Source organism: Polistes dominula, unplaced genomic scaffold (genome assembly GCF_049000335.1).
Source record: "Polistes dominula isolate Pdom_NZ unplaced genomic scaffold, Pdom_raw_medaka contig_27, whole genome shotgun sequence".
Classification (NCBI taxonomy): Eukaryota; Metazoa; Arthropoda; class Insecta; order Hymenoptera; family Vespidae; genus Polistes; species Polistes dominula.
The window spans coordinates 4,274,008-4,296,956 of record NW_028300906.1 but is presented as its reverse complement, the minus strand read 5'-3'; the positions used below and the strand labels follow the sequence as shown (position 1 = coordinate 4,296,956).

The 22,949-nt window shown below is 27.7% G+C and overlaps 3 protein-coding genes across 4 annotated transcripts; 1 reads left to right on the top strand and 2 right to left on the bottom strand.

Annotated features, from left to right (window-relative positions):
• The first annotated feature begins 3,916 nt into the window (after positions 1–3,916).
• baf (barrier to autointegration factor) lies at positions 3,917–5,377 on the top strand. Its single transcript, XM_015323138.2, has 3 exons — positions 3,917–4,120; positions 4,435–4,567; positions 4,996–5,377. Exons 2-3 carry the CDS (start codon positions 4,442–4,444, stop codon positions 5,140–5,142), a joined length of 273 nt encoding a protein of 90 aa, XP_015178624.1. The 5' UTR covers positions 3,917–4,120; positions 4,435–4,441; the 3' UTR covers positions 5,143–5,377.
• A 174-nt stretch (positions 5,378–5,551) lies between these two features.
• On the bottom strand, positions 5,552–11,570 carry LOC107067534 (bicoid stability factor). The gene is made up of 15 exons (XM_089179781.1): positions 11,190–11,570; positions 10,923–11,074; positions 10,388–10,507; positions 10,031–10,298; positions 9,687–9,918; positions 9,415–9,597; positions 8,958–9,171; positions 8,655–8,867; positions 8,122–8,333; positions 7,839–8,024; positions 7,226–7,400; positions 6,704–6,911; positions 6,219–6,450; positions 5,976–6,138; positions 5,552–5,864 (listed from the first exon to the last, which is right to left on the bottom strand). The coding sequence occupies exons 1-15, from the start codon at positions 11,321–11,323 to the stop codon at positions 5,752–5,754; spliced, it is 2,805 nt and encodes a 934-aa protein (XP_089035907.1). The 5' UTR covers positions 11,324–11,570; the 3' UTR covers positions 5,552–5,751.
• Positions 11,571–11,763: 193 nt separating this feature from the next.
• On the bottom strand, positions 11,764–22,812 carry LOC107067576 (ras-related protein Rap1). Of its 2 annotated transcripts, none has more exons than XM_015323202.2 (5): positions 22,191–22,812; positions 15,194–15,304; positions 13,661–14,090; positions 13,493–13,552; positions 11,764–13,435 (listed from the first exon to the last, which is right to left on the bottom strand). In XM_015323202.2, the coding sequence occupies exons 2-5, from the start codon at positions 15,286–15,288 to the stop codon at positions 13,253–13,255; spliced, it is 768 nt and encodes a 255-aa protein (XP_015178688.1). In that variant the 5' UTR covers positions 15,289–15,304; positions 22,191–22,812; the 3' UTR covers positions 11,764–13,252. The 2 variants fall into 2 exon arrangements, with proteins under 2 accessions (XP_015178688.1, XP_015178686.1); XM_015323200.2 differs by having other exon boundaries at positions 11,764–13,552; positions 22,191–22,514; positions 22,648–22,801.
• Positions 22,813–22,949: the final 137 nt, after the last annotated feature.

The window sequence follows — 22,949 nt, the reverse complement described above, 5'->3', positions numbered from 1 at the left end:
TTTATTTCGTTTGCTATTTCTTATATTAAATTGTTGTAAAAAAAAAAAAAAGAATTCTCCATCGAGAGATAATAAAAAGAAAATGTGTACAATTTTGTTAATACTTAACGAATGATTTCTTTTGTTTACAACAATATGTTACAGCTTGGAAGAGAATAAAGGATAACGAGGACAGGCCACCGTTTCTTTGCCGAAAATGTGGTCGGACTTATTCGCACAAGTGCAACTTAATGCGACATTTACGTCTGGAATGCGGAGTTGGTCCAAGATTTCAATGTGGAAGTTGCAAGAGACGTTTCAAACATCGACATCACCTGAGAGATCACGAGAGAATTCATTTCTACGATGATTGCAGTTGAACTGAAGTGCGCTTCTTTATTTTATTTTATTTTATTTTATTCTTTTATTTGTTTGTTGATAGCTGAATATGTTATGGAACGTTTACTTATTACGTATACGTATACCTGTACGTGTATATTATTATAATATAATATAATATAATATTTATTTATTTATTTATTTATTTATTTATTTATTTATTTATTTATTTATTCGTTAAATCAATCGAATTATGTACAATATTCGTTATAGAAAAAATGTTTCATTTGTGTTCTTTTTAAATGAATTAATTACGTTAGTAAGATACATAGATATGTACCCATAAATATGAAAGTGGTCTAAGTGAAAATGAATAAAAAAAATGAGTTGTTTATCAGTTATTACGCACTATATTATTATAAATTAAATAAATTCAATGTAATTTGAAAACGATATTATCAAAAATGAATCGTTAGATGATGTTTGTTATTTCAATATTGTGTAGAATTCATATAGTGTTCAAGTATAAATCTTGAAATATCTCGATACAAGAAATATATGACTTACATTAGAACACTTTCATAATTATGGGTACATATATTTTAATTAAGTTCGTCTGTGATCATGATCTCGTAGAAATAAAAAATTGTTTATTTGTTATAACATGTACTTAATGTACTATAATTAGTTGATTAACAATCTCGTATATAAGTTTCTTTTCTTTATCTTTTAATTTTTCTTATATGTTATTTCTTTTTAGTAAATACGAAAAAAAAAAAGAGAGAGAACAAGAAAGAATAAGAAAATGATAAAGGAAAATGAAAAACAAAAAAAAAGCAAAAAACAAAAAACGATAAATACATAAAAAAGATTTGTTAGATTACTACTATGGATAAATTACAAAATTTGCAACTTTGTCTTTATCTTTCAAATTTTGAAATATGTAGACCACTTTGTGTATAAAATATTTGTGCATTAAAAAAAAAAAAAAGAAAACATAAAAAAAAAGAAAATCATTGAAAAGCTACGAACTTTCAAACCAAATTTTCGATGTTCGTGATACATGTGTAAAATTGTTTGCGTGCCAAAACGAAGAAAAAAAAACAATATATATATATATTATATTATTATTGAGTTAGATAAAAAAAAAAAAAAAGAAAATAAAAAAAAATATGATACACTCGATTTAAATCAGTGACTGAAATTTTTATATCTTATGTTTTCTCTTTTATTTTATTTTTTTTTTTTACAATCACCGAAAATACAAAGAGAAATTATAGTATAAGTTATTAATATAAATAATAATTATTATTATTGAAGTTAAAAAAATACTAGCTTATTTATTTAAAAAAAGGAAAAAAACTTATGTGAATTAAGTTACTTTTTATTTTTTGTTAAAACTTTGATAGCATAAGAAAAGATGTAAGTAGAGAAATACTAATAATCTGAACTATTTCAATAATTGTACGTATCGTATTAAAAATTCAATAGTTATATAAAATAATTAAATAAATATATAACAAAATATGTCAAAACAAGTGGCCATAATTGAATCCGTCTAAAATAACTTTTCTAAGCCGGTGCTCGATCAATACATTATAATTAAATAGAAAGAAAAAAACTACCTACAACAACAAAATATAACGAAATGAAATAAAGAAATAACATGTAATAATATTAATAATAATAATATTAATAATAATAATAATAATAATAATAATAATAACAAAATAAACTACATAATATACATAAATAAAAACGTAAAACATATGTGCAGTATGAGGAGTTGTGTTCGGTGCTTCCGTCTTATATAAAAATAAAAATAAACAAAAATAATAATGAACAACAGGTAAAGAACACTCAAGAAAAATATTAGTAGTGTGTAGACGATTGCTAATAAAATAATAATAATAATAAATGAAAAATTGTTACAAGTACCTCTCACTCGTGCCAAAGAAGATGAGCCGTTTGCACGGTCTATATATTGTATTTTTTAAATATATATGGATATACGAAATAATATATTGTATGTATACACATATGCATCTGTATCGATATAATTAAATAGTTAACAATATACTAACATAGATATAATATCATTTTAATGACATAGGACCAATTCGAAATGATTCTTCCATCGTTATGTGAACGAACTATTAATAATTTGATCATATAAACTAAATTAACATTATTTCTATCGTTAAACAGTCTTCTTTTCTATTCTTCTTTTCTTTCTTTTCCTCTGACTCTTTGATTTTTTCATCAAAAATTTCAATAAACATAAACAAAATGAAAAGAATGAGTAAACCGTGCGAACGGAACTCGAGTAATTAGGGTTTCGAGTAGATGCAAACGATCATTTTTTCTTTTTTTTTTAATAAAACCAATGAAAGAAAACGACATTATAACATATATGAAAATAGAAAGCGTATTATTATTATTATTATTATTATTATTATTATTATTATTATTATTATTATTATTATTATTATTATTATTATTATTATTATTATTATTATTATTATTATTATTACAATATATATTATTATTATTATTATTATTATTATTATTATTATTATTATTATTATTATTATTATTATTATTATTATTATTATTATTATAAATATATATATATTTATTATTATTATTATTATTATTATTATTATTATTATTATTATTATTATTATTATTATTATTATTTTTATTATACTCTTCTTTTTTTTATCCAACCTACGATATTATTTTCTCGAAAAAAAAAAGATCAAAGAAAAATTGTATTTAATTTAATTTTATTCGAATATATGAAAATCATGAATAATAATAATAATAATAATAATAATAATAATAATAATAATAATAATAATAATAATAATAATGATAATAATGAGGACGATTGCCAATTTAGATGTTTAACCATGTTACGAATACGTATATCAATTTGTTTTTACCATTAAAATATGTGAATAACTCGTTAAAAACATCGTAAATTTAAAAAGACGTTGTAAGAACATACCATTTATTATATTGCAATATAACACGATCGTTATTTCACTATGAGAAAAATTAACTACAAATTTATTTTAACACTTTGATTGCTCTGAACGTAATATATGCAATGTATTATGACTGTATAATATGCATCATATGAAAAGTTTACACAATCAAATGGTTATAAATCTTGTTTGCTTAAAGAAAAACACAGAATATTTTCAATAAGTCCATGCTACTGTATATTACTTAATGAAAAAGAAAAAGATGAAATGAAAAAGAAAAAAAAAGAAAAAAACACGAATAAATAAATAAATTTAATTTTATTGAAATTAAAAATGAAATTATTTCTCCTTTTCTCTTTCATTCCATTGAATATTAAATTTCTTTTTTTACACAAGTAAAAATATCACTTTCATTTTATCATAATATTTTGCTTTAAATATAAATTAAAAAAAAAAATAAGATTAAAAAAAGCATAACATTAAAATAAAAAACAGAAATCTACTATTATCGACGTCGATAAAACACAAAAGAGATCTAGAGTTTGTGTTTTTTATCTTCACCGTTAGATAGCGCTCAGAACAACATCTCCCCCACTCATATTGAAATATATAAATACATATAGAAGTCCATAGCAGTTAACCTCTTAGCGTGTAATCGTTTCTGTAATTTGCCATTTATATTTATTAATTATTGATAAAGTTATAAAAGTTGCATAATTCAATATTAAATATTGTATAAAAAGTGTATATATAAAAGATTCCATCAGTATTTGAATAGAAGAAGAAAGAAACAACGATAGGAATAAAAGGTTAGTTAGTTATTTATATCAACAATATATAACAATTATACTAACAATTTTATCATAGAAATTTATCTATTATATATTATTTCATTCGCAATATTATTATTTCTATATAAAATCCAAATTTTTTATATAAAATAAATATTTGTTTATGTTGTTACATAGAATGTACAAATATTTGCATCATTTCAATGTCCATTATTTTTATCTACATAAAGAAATTCAAATGTTTATATTTTATATTTTATAATATTTTTAACATATGACAATTACTGCTACACGTATGACCACACTAACAATATTCCATTTGAGAATTTTAGGTTCAAAATGTCTAGCACATCACAGAAACATAAAAATTTTGTGGCCGAGCCTATGGGAGAAAAACCAGTCACCGATTTAGCTGGTGTTGGTGAAGTTCTTGGAAGAAGATTGGAAGCGGCTGGTTTTGATAAGGTATGTGTTTATCCTGACAATACGTTCTTTCAAATTTTATTTTAAAAGATTTTCTATATCCATTCACTTTAAACAATACAACACATAGTACTAATTTTATTCTACTCTCTAATAATACTTGTAATAAAAAACTTTAATTTTTATATAGCATGAACTATCATATTATATATTCTATTATATTACATTCTATTATACAATAAAAAGTACGATATTTGAATCTTTTACACTTGAAGGCTCAGAAGCGGGAGTCATTTTTATTTAAATATAAAAAAGTTTCTAGTTCATAATGTGACAATAAAAACAAATTATAATAACTTCATTTATTTTTGTAAAAAATTGTGATAATGAAATGTTTCCTAAAAAATCTTTCCAGTGCTAAAGGTTAATTGTATAAATATATATGTTTAAACACACATTATATTTTCTAGGCATACGTAGTACTTGGACAATATTTAGTTTTGAAGAAAAATAAAGAGCTATTTCAAGAGTGGATGAAAGACGCTTGTTCGGCTAATGCAAAACAATCAAATGACTGTTATCAGTGTCTTACAGATTGGTGCGAAGAATTCTTGTAAATTATTAAGATAATTGGATATTTTTAAAATATTAATGTTATATGTGAAGAGTACATTAACATCGAAGAATATTTTCTAACTTAGCGTGTAGAACTCTTTTAACATATATTACGATGCTCTTTATATTTTTGCAGAAAATAGATAAAGGTTTTAAAAAGCCACTATTTTATACTTCGTACTTTTATTATTGACATTTAAAAAAAAATGTATAAATATATGAAAATATTTTTATCAATTTGTCTAAAAAAAAAAAAAAAAACAAAATAAGAAAAAGATAGAAAGAAAAAGAGAAATATTTTTGTTAACTTGGCATATAGAAATCATCCTGTCACAGCTATATATTACGTTTTACAAATTTTCGCAAAATTTTTAATTTAATATTAAGAAGTAAAATAAAAACACAAAAACATTTGCAACAATTCATTTTTAATTATTCTTCATTTGGAAGTATCACTTATGATAAGAAATATATATATATATATAATTGGAGATTATATTATAGACACATTAAATTGAAATTTTACAAAAACTATGCATAAACCGTTGTGCACACAAATGAGTGTTTACATTAATTTACAACATTTTCATTTTGATATTCATTAAATGAATTTAATTTAATTTGTGAATAGGTAACATACTTTTTATCTTAGCAGTTGGTAATACTTTCTCTTTTCTCATTCTGTCCCACAATTTTACTCCTTGTAAGAGATCATTCCTTGAAACTAAATAATAATTACTCGTTAGATGCGTTATAACAATTATTAAAAGTTATATGAAATATTTGTTAATAAATTTGTACATCGTTCTATAAAGAATGTAATTATAATACTGACCGTAAATGAAGGCAAGACATTCGTACAAAGCTAATCTGTTTGCATTAGGATAATCAATAGTAAAGTCAAGTAATTTATTTAATAGCCAATCTCTCTCTGTTAAAGAATAATACTGCAAAATCTCTTTTATTATTTCTAAATTGTAATTGGATGTACAAAAAAACTGTGAAAAAGGGAACACAAATCAGATTATAAATAATATTACACGTGATATAAAGAAAAAAAATACATTGAACTGTTTACTTGTAATAGCTTCTTAGCTTCCTCTTGATAATTTTTCCTCAAAAAGCATATTATTAATTCTCCTAAAATATATTCTTCATCGTAACTTTTAATAGCAATGTTCATCAATTCTTGCAATATCTTTGCATCGTTTACTAAGACAACTAGTTTGACTAATTGATGAAATGCAGGTATATAATTATATTTTTTATTCAAAATTTCAGCCATTTCCAAAGCTTTGCGTATATTGCCTCTATTAAATGATAAAACAAAATGTAATTAAAAGAACACATACTGCAAGTATGATAAATGTCATAATGTGAAAAGAATTTCCTTTTGCATGAGATTTTATCACAAAATAAGCGATAAGAGATATAACATATTTTTGTTTATAAACTAAAAATATGTTCTCTCTTCTAATATATAATTAAAAACTACCACATAAGCTCAAAGATATTAATTTTATCAAATTCGTATGATTAAATAAACAATTATTAAATACATACCGATTAACATGAACTGTAATAAGCAAGTTTAAATAATTTTTTGGTGCTATGATATAATTTTGTTGTTGAAGTATATCAACAAATGTGTGTAATATTACATCATTGCCTATTAAAGCAACTTCATTTAATAATTTTCTAGTCTCTTCTAGTATAAGGTAACTTTTAACTTGGATCATTTGACCGGTATATTTTATTAGTTCTGCTGCATCTAAATCAATAATTAAAAATCATTTAAAATATATATACATTTTAGAAATCACTTTTCTTTTTGTATATTATTATTTTCTATTAAAATAAAGAGACTCTCCATGGTTTCCTTATGAACTATATAGATTTACGAAAAAGAAAAATATAAAAGAAGAAAAATTTAATATTTTTACACGCGAATATAAATCGTTGGGAATTTTAATAGAAATGAATAAACTTCAAAAGTTATATGATTAAAAATATTTCAATGTTTCATTTAACAATTATCTTTTATGTGAAAAAATTTCAAATAGAAAGAAACAAAATATAGCTTACCATTAATATCACCTTCTGATATTAATTTTTTCGCGTAATTTAAAGCTAATTTGGCCGTAGCATCAGAAGGATTTTTGGTTATATATTGTTCCAAAACTTTTCTACTTTCTTCTTTGGAGTATTCGTTAATTAATTTATTCATAAAAAAAATTGTTGTGGGCTGATACATTGGTATTCCGAGTGTTTAATTTCTACAACATATCAATTGAATTTTTCTATAATTTTATCAATTCTATACCCACTTAACACAGTACTAATTTTTCAACATGTTACGGTAGAATTATATTAATCATTTTAACGATGTTTAATATAAAAAACATAAAATATATTATATGATACCATAAAATTACTGAGTGGCAATGTGTAAAATTAGAATAAGTAAGAGAATGCAATTATTGAAGTATCGAATTATTTGTTTTTTATGTTCATTTGTCATATTTATCATCTATTCCCAAGATACGTATTATTACTAATTAGATTTTGACATGCAGATAGATTTACAGAAGGATTCAAAAAAAAACAAAATACACATAAGATAAAATTAATCATTCGAGTATTAATTAACACTAGTTTATTTTATATTTCTAAAATATAAAATATTACTTTTTTCTTAATTAGTAATTCTTCCAATTTTATTGAATTCGAGTGAATGAGTTTTTACCGAAGAGTTGTTGACTTTCCTTAAATTTTTTAACAGACGTGATGTTTTATTTATTGGTGATTTCTTTTGATATTCGGATAAAATCTTATGAGTATCATCAGAAATACTTATTCCGTTCTTTGATATATAATCTAGTATCTGAAAGTTAAAATAAAATATTTAAAATAATTTTGATGCAAATGTTTAAATATAACTGAAAAGACATATATGTGCAATTATATATATATATATATACCTGAGAAATACGCGTTGGATTTTCTTTTAAGAAATTCAAAACATCAATTATTTTCTCATCGAAAGAAACTTTTTCTATTTCCCCAGATTTAGTTTTTGTACTGAGATTATTTGCAATTATCAAATAAGAATTAATATCACCTGTATTAAATAATGCCAATTTGAGTTTTGATTTCAATATGAAATCATCGTAATAATATGGATGCTCCTTAACTGTACAAATAAAATGTATTAACAATTATATAGCATTTAAGGTTGCATATTTTTATTTTTATATACAGAGTGGAGCAATATCTCTGTCCAGTTAGAATATTGTCGTTGTTCTCTATGAAAATCCAATCATTGAAATCATTGAAATCTCCTCTATGCTTCCACCCACGCAAAAAACGTTCAAGCCAAAACATGCCCCTCAGCATGCCGTGTAAGTTGCGTATATAAAATTTGTTATATTGTTATAAACAACGACAATATTCTAACTGGATAGAGATATTGTGTTCCACCCTGTATATAATTATAATTATTATATTTACTTACTATATTCTGAACTAAGCCTTGTTTTAGAACATGATAACCAATAATAAACTAAAGCATTCCTTGTTATTTCTGCCGGTATGTTGTATTGTGATAATATGAAAGTAGTACTCAAGATAGGAGTTAAAATATTAGGTAAAATGTAATCTGCAACAGTATTTACACAAGGTACAACATCGTATACCTCTTTTATATTCTTCACATATTCTAGAAGACCTAATAGAAAAAATTCAATATTAGATTTATTGTAATTATAAAAAAAAAAATATATATATATATATATAGAGTAAATAATCAATATAGTACCTTTCATATCATTATTTTGTTGAAATTTACATAAAATTGGCCAAAAATAATGTGGCCTAAGTTTATGTCCTCTATTTTTCCATTCTTTTAATAAACTTAATGCTAAGTCATCCTTATTTTGTTTGAAAGCATAATAAATCGCTTGGACAAATACTTTTTTATTGTCGCAAAACGTGTAAAATTCATTACACAATTCTACAACTTTTTCATTTGGCTAAGATAAAATATAATAAATATATATAGATATATAATAAATATATATGTTTCACACTCCAAATTCAATTTTTTGCAAATCAAATTCCAAAATTCTAATAGATTTTGAATACAATTTTATATTTACCAAAGATTGAATTTGATTCAAAAAGAAAAAAAAAAGAAAGGAATTTAATATGCAAAACACTAAATTTAGAGTGAAAAACTTGTAATATTGTTTGCCTTTTTTTTCTCTCATACATACCGCACAGCATATTATTTTATGTAAAAAGAAATTTTCAAATTGAAACTTCGTTAATAAGAATTTCATATCAGAATGAAAATAATAATACATTTTCTTAGCTATGTTTTCTTGTTTGAGATCAATGATCCTTGATATAAATTCGAATACCTCAATATCAAATGGTCTTTTTAATTCAGCGAGCATCTGTAAATAATTAGTATTATTCAAAAATGTGTATATACATATATATATATATATTCTTTGCACAGTAATATTTTCTAATAATATCTTACCTCGTTGACAAAATTCACATTTTTATTAGCTATCAAAGTATATATTACATCTAATAAATTTTCATTCGTAAAAGATATACCTTCCATTCGACATTTATTTAATATTTCTTGTATACTTCGTGTATTATTATGTGTAGCATGAGCACACATTAATGTACTGTAAGTCTTATTCGTAGGAGTTACATTAAAATCTTTCATGATTCTAAGAACATTTAATGCACTTTCTAGATCACTTAAAAGAACAAATTTATTTAATATTAATATCAAGCAAATGTAGTGATTATAGAAATTAATAATAACAATGAAAGTATTCTACTGAAAAACAAAAATATAAATATATTTACCCAACTTGAGTATATCCCACAATGAATGAATTAAATACATCATCGGATAATACATAATTTTCATCCTTCATACATTGAAATACTGTCATAGCTTCTGAGATATTACCCTTCGTACAATAATACTTTAAAAGTTTTTTATATGTACTTTCATCCGGCTCAATAGATTGTTTTTTCATATCGGATAAAATGTCCAATGGAGAAAATTCATATTTATTTTTTAAATATATTTCTAATAGCGAATTATAATATGACACATCCATTTGGATATCTTAAATTAAAAGAAAGAAAAAAAGTTAAATTTTGTTACAAAGTTAAGAAAGAAGGAAAAAACAAGATTAAGTAAAAGGATGAACTTACTATAAATATTAAATAATTTCCACAAAGTAGTCGCTAGATTCATTCTTTGTTCGGGTGTACATTGCAACAATAAATTGCAACTCTGCAGAATTGATAGAGCCTGTGAAGAATCGATTTTTCCTGAAATGAAATAATATCGTGTATTCCAACGATTAATAAATAATTTTACATATTGTTTAATTATTTGTAATGAATTATCTTGCAAATAGTTTATACCAGAAATGACAAATAAAGTAGTACATAGAAGTAATATTTGATGGTATGTACACATATTGAAAACTCACTTCCACGTTCAATAAAATTTCATAGAAAACACAGACTATTCGATAGAATTATATATACGAGATCTAATAAGATTAAACGCGTAATCATTTGTATTTATTATATTCATTTATCAATATATCTTGTAGAAGAAAAAGATTACAATAAATATCAGTATATATTTAAGCATGCAGATCAAACCCATTTGCCATCACTGATTCATACCACATTAGCAAGATTTGTCCATATAAAATAATATATAAAATAATTTTACCTTCTATCTGTATGCCATTTATAATCTCATCAATTGTTTGTTTATCAATGATTTGTTTATTTTCCAATTTTTTATTCACTTTTTCAATTAGCGAATCTATATTCCGTTCTGTATTTTGATAGGTATAAAAATCTACCTGCTTTCTATTATAACTTTCAAATAAATATATAATAATAATAATAATAACTTCAATAAAATTTAATATAAATATAAATAATAATAACTAAAAAGTTATTAATCAATCATATGAAAATAAAGCTAACTAACCTTACATTCGTTTCTGGAACATTTGGTACATTTGCTAAGCATAAAAATCTTATATTACTCCCATTGGTTTGAATTAATTTGGAAATATTTCTTAGATATGTAATACATTTACTGGAATGAAGAAATAACGCCATAATAATTATATATTGAAATACAATTTAGAAAACGATAATGCACATAATTTAAGGTTAAGAAAGTGCATGTGTCTACAATCGTTATTTCAATACGTTACTATTATTATGATCGGTGTTTTATTTTTGATTGCATTTGCAAATGTATTTGAGGAAATAATTTATTTTTTAATCGTACAATCAACAAGAATAAACTTCTTTAATGTTTTATTTTTTATATATTATTAGAATAATTTTTTATATTCACGTAGTTAATAATCAAGTATAACGGACCAATCACAATTTTTAGCGCCAAAGTAAAACTCTTTTGAATTATTTAAAATATGCTCTTCAAAATTCAAGTAAGATAATTTAATATTATGTTTATTTAAAAAAAAGATAATTGTTAGGGATAAAGACGATTGTTATTTAGGATTTCACATGAAAGAAATAATTTCAATAAATTATTTCATTTAATTTAAGTATATTCTATTCATTTAAATCTCATACAGAAGGTTTCTTTTACAATACTTTAATATGAGTTTGATTTTTAAGATTGATAAAATTCAATTTATATAAAAAATCAATTGAAAATTTAGTACGTTGCTTTCAAGCTGCTGATGTCTGTGATAATCCATTGAAAGTCTTATGATTGTTCTCTTAATACCAGGAAATTTTTCTAACAAAGGAGACAGTGCGATCGTCCCCCCCCCTCAGATTTTTGTGAAATTTGGTATACTTGTACTAGTCCATTAGAAGTATCATTGTACCTTTAAACTTGTTGCAAATATCCAGGCGTTTGCGAAAAAAACGCCAATTGAAATTTCAAATAAATGTGTATTCTTTTAGTTGTAATAGTTTACAGCTGTTTCGCAAACGGTTGGCCATGTATGTCTCCTAGTTCAAAAGCACAATGTATTTTTTCATGAAGTACTACAAGTGTGTAAAATTTGAAAAAAAAATCTGAGATTTACACTTCTTAGTCTCTTCTGGTAAGAGAAGAACATGATTTTAGAAAATATTGGAACGTTTCATGAAGATGAATATATTCACGATATTTTTAATTTTTTAATTTTTTAATTTTTTTATTTTTAAGGCGATCAGACAATGTATACGGTTTATCACAACGAGTGGCTTGAAATGTAACTATTTCGTATCTATATCGGACGTGTTACAGATACAGGTATATGTATTTTATATTTACACCATCTGTTAAGGTATATATATATATATATATATGTATATACTATCTATAGATCAAAAAATGTTCTACGTTTTATATGATTTATCCTGTATTAGTGGGTGTATTATATCTATCCTATCGTTTAAAGTTGGTCAATAAGTTTCACTATCGATCGAATAAATTTTATTGAATGACGTTTAAATTCGTAATTCGATTATATTTTACTTTTCTATAAAATAAAATCAAAAATCTAACAAACAGATCTACGACGAAGAAAAAAGAAAAATCTATGAGGATGTATTGAAAAGTTGTGAGCCTCAAGAAAAAAGAAAAAAGAAAAGCCTCTTATTTTTGTAATACGAGTTAGTTGGATAAGAAAAAAAAAAGAAAGTTATTTCTATGTGTTAAGGGTCAAGACTTTTCAATTCATCCATGTATACGTGAATGTAGATATTTAAGATTGAATGACATCTTAGAATTATTCTATCTTTCAATGTTGCTGAAAAAGGAGTAATCATTTTCTGAGCAAAGGAACTACGTTATATAATTAACGTTAATCCTTTATAAATCCTTTAATAAATCCTTTCAAATATATACCCCATTTATATAAGCTTAATCCTAGAATCGATTACGTTAGCAAATGGTGAAATTATGTATAACTCTAGGTAATTGAAAGTTTCGAACAGAAAAGAGAGAGATCATTGTAAAGTATCGTATTGTTTACATATGTAAATGCTTATGTATGTGTGTGTGTGTGTGTGTGTATGTTTTTACGACAAAATACATGAATTTCTTTTAGATTCAGCACGTTCTCGTATTTGTTGCAAATGTTGCAATTGCGCCGGCGATGGTACGTGAGCGCTGCTACTGCGCGAATTCAAATGCGGAGGCGGTGGTAAAGATTGACGACGTCTTCTACGTAACGCTGGACTCAAGTTGTATTTCAATTTGGCCTGTAATAATAATTCTTTAAATACTTCAGAAATATTTAAATTTTCTTTTGCAGATACTTGGACGAAACCATTTTCCCATTTGGATGTCACCAATTCTCTGGTACTCTCGCTGTCAACCTGTACAAATCCCACGCAAGAAAAACAATATGGTTAATCAATTATATCTTTTTCATTAGTTTTTATTATTATTATTATTATTATTAGAATTAAGGAAATTAATTTTACCTCTTGCTCCTTCTCCACCAGATCCAATTTATTACCAACGACAACGATAGGTACCACTCCTTTCGTATTCAATATCAACGTCCTCAAGGTTTTCACTTCGTGAAATGTATTGACATCGTTCACATCGTAGACTAAGACAAACGCATCCGCCGATTTAATAGACAGATCTCTCATAGCTGGAAATTCGTAAGAGCCGGAAGTGTCCAAGATGTCGAGAATTAAATGAATACCGGATACGTTAAAGTCACCATGATGCATTTCCTCAACGGTGCGTTTATATTTTGGCGTGAAGGTAGCGTAAAGAAATTGATTGATTATTGCCGATTTGCCAACCTTGGCAGCACCCATTACTACTATTTTATGTCTTACAGAACTTTCGGCTGATTTTCCATCGCCACCACCGCTATCCGATTCCGATAATCTTTCGTTTCTGGAATTACAGAAATAGTGTGTATGCATATGTGTGTGTGTGTGTTTGTGTATGTACTACGTGATTTATGCTTCATTATATTCATTCAATCAAAGGTCATTTATTTTCTTTTCTTTTTAAAGATTCAATTGAGTATTTCTAAATAGTAGTACATTAAAATCATCTTAAATAATATCTCGAAGAGAAGATAGAATCGTGCTAACGAATGTTAAAGATCTCTTTTAAGTACGAAATGCGCTCTATTGAATGCGCTCATTGTACAAAAGCGTCCTGATTTCTCCGACGAAACCAGAATAGTGCGGTTCGTCTTCAAATAGGGTTGAAACATGGCTTGAAAAGGCGGAAGGAAGAGAAAGAAAGAGAGAGAGAGAGAAAGAGAAGGATGATGGGTCCAAGGTTTTCACATGCACCAGATAACAGCTATCTTGATCGAAAATCTCATCGTCTTGGTAATAATCTATGCTTATTAGTGGGGAAAGATACAGAGACACACACACTTATTACGATACAAAGAATAAAGACCCGGATAAAGTACAATTGAGATCCCACTTTTTTTTCCCCCTACTCTTTTTCTCTCTCTCTCTCTCTCTCTCTCTCTCTCTTCCTCTCCATTAAGATTCTCGCGAAATGAAGCAAATTTCTTCTTTTCTTTTTTGTATCTGAGAAGTTGTTGGCAAAGAAAAAAACGATAAACGATCGAGGATAAGTGAAATGTAGTGGTTGAAAAGGTAGGAAAAATTATTGAAGGGATGGAATACCGTTAGGGATAGGTATAAATAACTTTACTGGCCATATTATTATTTATTTTGTTCATATACAAGGGGTGAGATAAAAGTCGCTTTTTTTTCTTAATATCATTTTGAAGAGAAGAAAAATGAAAATTTGAACATATTTTAATTATTCATTTATTTCTTGGTAACTTAAATTGGTGTCCAAGTTCTCGAATGATTGTTTTATTATCAACTATGTGTGATTGTCATTAATACAAATTTGATAATATCTGAGAAAAGCGAATTTATCTCACCATATATATATATAGATATATACTTGTGTTTTATCTATACCTATATACGGTATCATATAAATGAAAAAATTGAACCAACCTAGCATTTTTCGTCGTTCCATCTTCCTGTCCTTCTTTCAACGACGATGGTTGGAGACTAAATCGTCGTCGAAAGTGGTGTCGACCCTTCATCATTTGTGCCAACAATTTTCTGAAATATCAAAATGTACGATTCATACTCAAGCTTTTATATATATATATATATATATATATATATATATATATATATATATTTGGTTTGTTGCATTTTTTAACATAAAATATTATTTCTAGCAAATAACGCAAATATATTATTTTATCGCGTTAGATAAATATTATTTTCTTTTTCCTACAAAAAAGAAAAAACAAATTATATCTCTCGAAGCTAAAAGGTTATGGGAAATGGGTATGGGAAAGAAAAAAAAGAGTACATCAAAGTTATTTATAAATAATATATGGAAATATTTTTTTTTCACCTTTGGTACTCTCAATTTTATTTCTAAAAAAAAAAAGATTCATACGTGTATTCATGTGCATATATACATATATGTATTTATATATATATATATATATATTTTTTTTTTTTTACGTTGGTTACCCGCAATTTCTTTTTCTCTCGAAACAAATATTTCATAAAGCAACTGAATATGAAAAAAGAAATATCGGACTCGCACGCACAATTTTCTGTTTGTATAGTTACATGTACATATCTATATATATATATGTATATCATTCTTTATTTTCTTTTTTTTTTTTGCGTTTGTTAACCATGATTTAGTTTGAAGTAAAGTTGTTCTTAAAAAACCGTGTAAAAAAGCTCGGAGGAATAAAGAAAGTAAATAGATGTCCACCTTTAAAACAACTCTCTCTTTCTCTTACCTTTGTAGTTTAATGATATTTCCTCGAGAAATTTTCTCGGATAAAAAAAAAAAAAAGAAAAAAAAGAAAACAAACGAAGGAAAATGAAATTAACGCGAACGATGCCTATCATTTTTCTTACGTATAAAATGAGCTACTCTTTTTCGAACGAGGGAATAAAAAAAATATATATATATTAAAAGAATAGAAAAATATTTTATAAAAAAAAAAACCTTGAAGAAGAATAAATAATTTTCTGTTGTTTTGTGCTTTCAATGTTACACATCCGTTTTCGCAATTTCGTCTAAATTTTTTAAATATTTTTTTAAAATAATAATAATAATAATAATAATTATATTTGAGCATTATGCGCTCACACGAATTTAAACTCGGGTTGCAGGAAAAAAAAATAAAAAAAAATAAAAAAAAGGCTTTTTCTCGTACGATCGATATCAAAGAGTAACGCAATTTCCATCGAGATAACAGATATTCAAGAACCAGGATCAAGTACTACGTGAGATTAATCACGCTCGATAAGGACAACGCGATCGATTAAACCATCCGATAAATGCTATGCGACCGATTGAGTTTGAGTTTCCAAGTTTCCTCATCCCTCTCGTCTTTTTTTTTTTAATCAAACATAAAAATTATGATCCAAAAAAAAAGAAAAAGAAAAAAGAACATTTATCAAAACTATGTTAGAAACGTTGAAAAAAAAAAAAATCAACTCGAAGGACATACATAGTGACATGTAAATTTGTATTCCTTTGACGTAATAATAAATTAATTAAACGTTAATTAAATCGAATATCAAAGCTGTCAAGTTTTGGACACATCCTAGTACGATTTAATCGTTCAATTTAATAGAAAATTCTAATTCAACTAATCAACTAAATAAGTTCATCTAATTCCAATTGAAATAGATCTAAAAATGCGTGGCGAGTGATAAAACGTTTTGCTCAACTTTCGAGTTTTCGAACAAAAAAGGAAGATTAGAAGAAAAGTTAGTTGAAAAGTAACGGAGTCATCGCTTTCTTGCGATCTTTCAACTTGACTCTTTCGAAGGAGTTCTTGAAGAGGAAATGAAGAGGAAGAGGAAGAGGAAGAAATAAAGAAAAAGATTGGGCGACGGGTCGACGACGCGACGTAAAGCGAAGCGAGGCGACGCGACGCCAGACCAGACCAGACCAGACCAGACCAGACCAGGCCAGGCCAGGCCAAGCCAGGGGTTATCTTGAAAAATAAAATAAAAGAATAAAAGATAGAAGTAAAGCAAATGCATAAACGCGGAAGGAAAAATACCCCCCACGTTGTTCACTCAGCTTTCACCATTGGTGTTTCAGCATGTTGCCTATTTTGCTACATCCTTTCTAGTTGTCTTCCTTTTTCTTATACCAGACCCCATTGGTCTTTTGTCCATGTAAACTAAATCGAAAAACGAAAGTAAGTACTTCACGTATACTTGTATGTTATAGGTAGAAAGAAAAAGCCGACAGAATGGAGCCCAGAACTGAGCCAAGAACGACACAAGGAGAGTTTTAACATGCTTCCTTGCTTCCTCCGGTCATTGCTCCACTTATGTTAACGTGCATACGCGTCTTTACACTTATTCGCACACCACCCCTCGCACACACGATTATTGCCGTTCGATACGTGACACCTTCGAGCTTTTACCTATTATTTGACCTACCCCCTGTCATTAAAAAGAACAAGAACAAGAAAAAGAAAAAGAAGTTCCATTTAATCCCTCCACCCCTACATCTTTCTATATAGGGAACAATCATAAATTATTATACCACTTTCTTTTTTCTTTCTTTTGTGAATCTCATTTAGTGTTCCTTTCCATCTTTTTTTTTCCTTTTCTTTTTTAACGATGTAAATCAAGAAAACTAGCAACACGCTTCTTTACTTTACGGTCTATCGCACGTGATTTATCTCGCGCCTCGTTAAACAGATTCGAGAAGCGAAAAAAATGTATTCCAGCATCCCTTACCCAGGGCAAGTCGATTTAACGTCAAAAAGGATAACGACGTTTAACCGAGAAAAAGCTTATATAAAAGTTAACTTGAAATATTTCACACCTTACGTATATTTGATGTATAAATCATACAAATGGTGTGAGAGAAATCGGGATAGGACAGAGAAGTCAAGGGGGAAAGAAAAAAAAACGGGGTGGGGCGGGGTGGGGGAGGGGGGTATTAGAATTTGAATGAAGTAACTTACATGCGTGAGAAGGTTGGAAGGGTTCTTTAATATAAACGTAGACGAAAAAACGGGTATGGTTTCGAAGAGACAAAAGATAAGAGGGTGGGTATGTATAAAGATACCTCGATAGAGTACACTTATTGTTGGCCTTTCTCTTTCACGTTCTAACAAACATCGTAGAGAAAAGATGAAAGAGATGGTTAACATCTTTTTGCTAGTAGAAGGAAGAACAAGTAAGAAATTTTTAAAAAGATGGACTTGTGGGGGGTGGGGTGGAGGTGGGGTGGGGGTGGGGTGGGAGATGAGTAGCCTAGGTGGTTTGTTTAAATTCAGCTGAAACCACCATTGGCAGAGTAGACTATCCTTTCGGTGTTTGGATTTCTTCCAACCAAGTCAAATTTGCAACGTGTTCTTATGCATCGATGTATTCGTTCTCACGGTTCCGAAACAACGACCGCATCAAAATTTGGCCAAGATAAAACGGGTCGAGACTATATCGTACCGATCGTGTCCGTCCAGTACTATTTGTAAATGGAAATAAGTAAAGGAAAAGAGAGTCCATTTTTATAGATCAAACCGATATATAAGGTCGTTGCTCGAAGAATTTTCTTTACGAGTTTTGGCATGAAAAAGACACATGATTTTATTTATAGTTCTTGTTTTTTTTTTTTTTTTTTTTTTTTTTGCGAAAAGAATAATCTAACGTGAGTTTGGTATTTTCAAACTTACTTTTACAGGAAAATAAAATAAATTTCTTTTTTATTACGAACTTTATGCATTTGTACGTTGCATCCAATTGTTATATATTTGTTCCCTCTTTGTACGTAACACTGTTATGTGTATGCGTGTACTCGTATATGTTTGTAGTAATAGTACTAGAAATACTAGGAATACTAGGAAGTATAGTATACGTTGCACTGGCTAAATGTAGGTGAGACCGATGTGGGGTAATGTCCTTTGGCGTAAACACGTTGGCAGGGCAAAAGGGTATATTATCGAAAGAGGAAGGGCTGAATCGTTTGGTCACCTCCCCAATCCACTCCCTCCTTCTATAGATATTTGGGTTAAAACCACGATACTATAACGTAGAACGGATGTATCTTTGCAAACTACCCACAATTCATCCGCAACAAATATCAAAATTATATTTATATATATATGCGTGCGTATATTATTCTCCGATATCATCAATTTTCAATATTATTAATGACTGCAACACGCACATAGATATCTCTTTATTCTGAGTAAAGCATCGATGTCTCTCTTCTCTCTCTCTCTCTCTCTCTCTCCTCCTCCTTCTTTTTTTGTTCTCTTCCTTCTCCCTCTTTGATGTTACGCGCACGTTGCACAACATACATTTTTCTTGTTCATACATTTTTGTTTGTTCATTTGTTAGTTGTTGCATTTTTCTTTAGAAAAGTTGTGCACGACTGAAAAACATTTCATAAATCAATTTGAACTTGATTTAAATTCTATTCGATGAAAAATGACTAGTTTTGTCGTTGGACACTTTTTTCTTTCTTTCCTTGTTTTTTTTTTGTTTTTACTTTAAAATTGAAAATCTTTCAACGACGATTTATTCTTAGCTCTTTTAACATAAATCAAAATGTAACATTTGTTACGAACGTAATAGTAGTTGTCACGGTTATCTAGCCGAAAAATCACATATCTATAAAAAAAAAAAAACGTACTTTCCATAATACGGTTTTCGTTTACCATCCGCCGATTTTTCCGGAATCATCATACTTCCTTTCGCATTTCCTTTTTGATACATGCAAACGGATGCAAGGATGCGCGATGAGAAGACGACATACTGTCGTGGGATTTCAATTCCCACGCTTTCATTTTTCTTTTTTTTTTTTTTATTTATTTTCTTTTATTTCCTCCACCTCTCTCGTCATCCAACTTTTTACCATATCGTATCAACTCGAACGAACGAAAAAAAAAAAAAAAGCAGAGAAACAAGGAAAAGATCAAAGATATATATAAATATATATATATATACGCCTGGAGTCGTGATTTTTTTAACGATGATTTATGGTAACAATGATTTTTAAAATGAAAAAAAAAAAGAAAGGTTAACGGAAATTGCCATACTCGGTGACAAGAATTTTAATTATTTTTTTCCTCGTGAAAAAACAAAAAAAAAAGTAGAGATAAAAAAAAGAAACAATAGATAATACAATAATGTTTTATAAAATTGTTCATTTGAATAATATCAAACTAGTATCTTCTTACTTTAGTGTTTATCTAGTTTGTAATACCAGAAGATTAGCGAAAGGAATACATTATTCTGACCCTCTTTTATTATGCAGGCAGGGATATAAGCAAAGTTTGTTATAGATAAAGATATCCGGTAGTGTGGTTAAATTTTTGCAAGAATTTCAAATTCTAACACACATTGTGGTTCATGAAAACTCGGTTTTAACATTATACCTGATTATAATGTTAAATGATATCTTCTTTCTTTTTTTTTTCTTCCTTTAATTCATTTTCTTATGGTTTTATTTTTTTTTTTTAGTATCCTTTTCTTGCTTATTATATTAGGTCGAGTCATAAATATAACTTCTGTTATTAATGAGACAAAGAAAATGGTGTTTCTGCGACTGATAAGTGCAAGACACCTTTCATGGAGTTTTTTATTTTCTTCCACTCTTTGCAATTGTTCAACGTATCTATTGGATTTTGCCCCAATATTACCTTTAAAAGGTTCATCAAAGTCGGAAATACGTCGCTGCACTCGGTTCATCTTTTAAGATCGTATCTCCAGAACGGAATTTTATAAACCAATTTCTAACTACCCTATCAATTATCAGTCCTGCACCGTAATTGCTGTATATTTTTTCAGTTGCCACCTTAGTACTATTGCCTTGTTTCAATTCTTAAAGGATTACATATCGAATTTGCACTTTTTACTATCTATTTCAGTGGTTAAGCAAAATGGTTAAATGTAACATTGACTACATCAAAAAATTTGACAGAAGACTAACTGAATCCTCATCTATGTAGTGATATCGAAAATCCGTTTGTTTCGGTGACTTATAATAGGTAAATACAAAAAATAGATTAGTTAGTTTACTCGACCTAATATATCTTCTTTCATTACTATCACACACTCTCTCTCTCTCTCTTTCTCTTTCGAATCTCAGTTTCTTCAGCACTAGCGTTAAAAGTTATGTAGGTTACACGTCGTTACGTGAAATAACTTTCTGGATGGTACTAGACCAGTCTATGGCGAGTGGAAAACTATCTCTAGCTCCATAACTTTGCCATTCTATACTTCGACGAGTCATACTAAAGCGGGAATATAGCGGTTTAACCGCGCAACTTCAACATGTGCTTGGGGAAAACGAAAACTCATTTCTACCAAATGTCAGAGTTTACCATTTCAACTTGTTACGTACGAGTATAGTTAATTGTATCCAATACTTTCCTATATTGTAATTTACTAAACGTGTTATATTAATTACGCAAAACTAAAAACAACGACGACGACGACGACGACGACGACGACGAAAAAGATGAAGAAGAAGAAGAAACTAAAAAATACAAATACGAATAGTAAATACGAATAATTTAATAAACTTTCCACCGTAGGATTAATTAAAGTTTCGCGATTGAGATGTCGTTAATTAAATTCTTGTTTTAAATTCATTTAGTTTCTTCTCACGGAAAATATATATTATTAAAGTTCCATTTTTACATTTAGCAAATTTATTTTCCTAGTGTGTTAGGAATATGTGTCTCTGTGTGTGTGTATGTATGTGTGTGTGTGCCTGGGGAAAAATAAAATTATTCTCGTAAAAATTACGTGCCTTTTCATTACATTAAAACGCGTAGGTTCATTTCATCGTGGATAATTTAACAATTGTAAATAAATATTAATTATATGTTATAAATTGTATATTATAAAAAGAACAAGAGAAGAAAAAAAATTAATAATAATAATAATAATAGAATTAACGAAGTGATTTGATATTGTTTCTATTACTTGCCTCTAGATGGTCAAGGGCCGGCACCGGTTTCCTCGTTAACAGGTGTAACGTAAGCGCGGGAAACGTCCAAGATCAACTATGGTTGATAGAGTTTTGATCGTAATTATATTTTTGAAACACAAAATGTTATTTCTTTACTTTCTCTCTCTCTCTCTCTCTCTTTCTCTCTTTCTTTTTCTGTCCGTATGCGTGTGTGTCTCTTCTATTCCGTTGTTATCTTCCTTCCGTTTATTCGTCTCAATTAGGAGGAAAGACAAAATAATTCAATCGAATATCCAATAATATTTTTTGACGTTGAGATACGTAGGTCAAAGTTGTGTTTGACTTCAAACAACAAGAACAACAAAAAAAGTATATTATTATAATAGTAGTAATAAGTTTAGCAGGGGAATTGAAAATAAAAAATTAAAAAAACGGAAAGAAAAATGATTATTTAGTGAAGTTAAATGTTATCTACGTCTTTAGAATATTTCTTGCACGTTCCTCACTCTTGTCCTCACGAACTCAGTGGAACGAACACGGCAATGCGGTCGAGCTAGCTCTGTCCGGTACTCCGATACCGTTCCACCGCTGCCGGGTGCTGTCTTCGATGCTTTCCTACGGCGTCTGCGCTCTCGTAACCTTCCACCAACCTTCCACCAACAACCTTCCACCTGTCTACCTACATCTATATCTCGCTAGGACCCTCACTCTAACATCTCTCTGATTGGGAGTCACGCTATAATACTTTTCCAACATTTTTATCCTCTTATACGTATA

Excerpts from the sequence above, each read along its gene's own strand:
- LOC107067576 (XM_015323200.2), bottom strand. The coding sequence starts at position 15,288 with ATGATGAAGGGTCGACACCACTTTCGACGACGATTTAGTCTCCAACCA. Across the intron at positions 14,091-15,193 it reads GGAACGACGAAAAATGCTAG|AAACGAAAGATTATCGGAAT; the intron begins GTTGGTTCAATT and ends CTGTAATTCCAG. Across the intron at positions 13,553-13,660 it reads TGGTGGAGAAGGAGCAAGAG|GTTGACAGCGAGAGTACCAG; the intron begins GTAAAATTAATT and ends GGATTTGTACAG.
- baf (XM_015323138.2), top strand. The coding sequence starts at position 4,442 with ATGTCTAGCACATCACAGAAACATAAAAATTTTGTGGCCGAGCCTATG. Across the intron at positions 4,568-4,995 it reads AAGCGGCTGGTTTTGATAAG|GCATACGTAGTACTTGGACA; the intron begins GTATGTGTTTAT and ends TATATTTTCTAG.
- LOC107067534 (XM_089179781.1), bottom strand. The coding sequence starts at position 11,323 with ATGGCGTTATTTCTTCATTCCAGTAAATGTATTACATATCTAAGAAAT. Across the intron at positions 9,598-9,686 it reads ATGTGAATTTTGTCAACGAG|ATGCTCGCTGAATTAAAAAG; the intron begins GTAAGATATTAT and ends AATTATTTACAG. Across the intron at positions 7,401-7,838 it reads AAATTGGAAGAATTACTAAT|ATACCAATGTATCAGCCCAC; the intron begins TAAGAAAAAAGT and ends TAAACACTCGGA.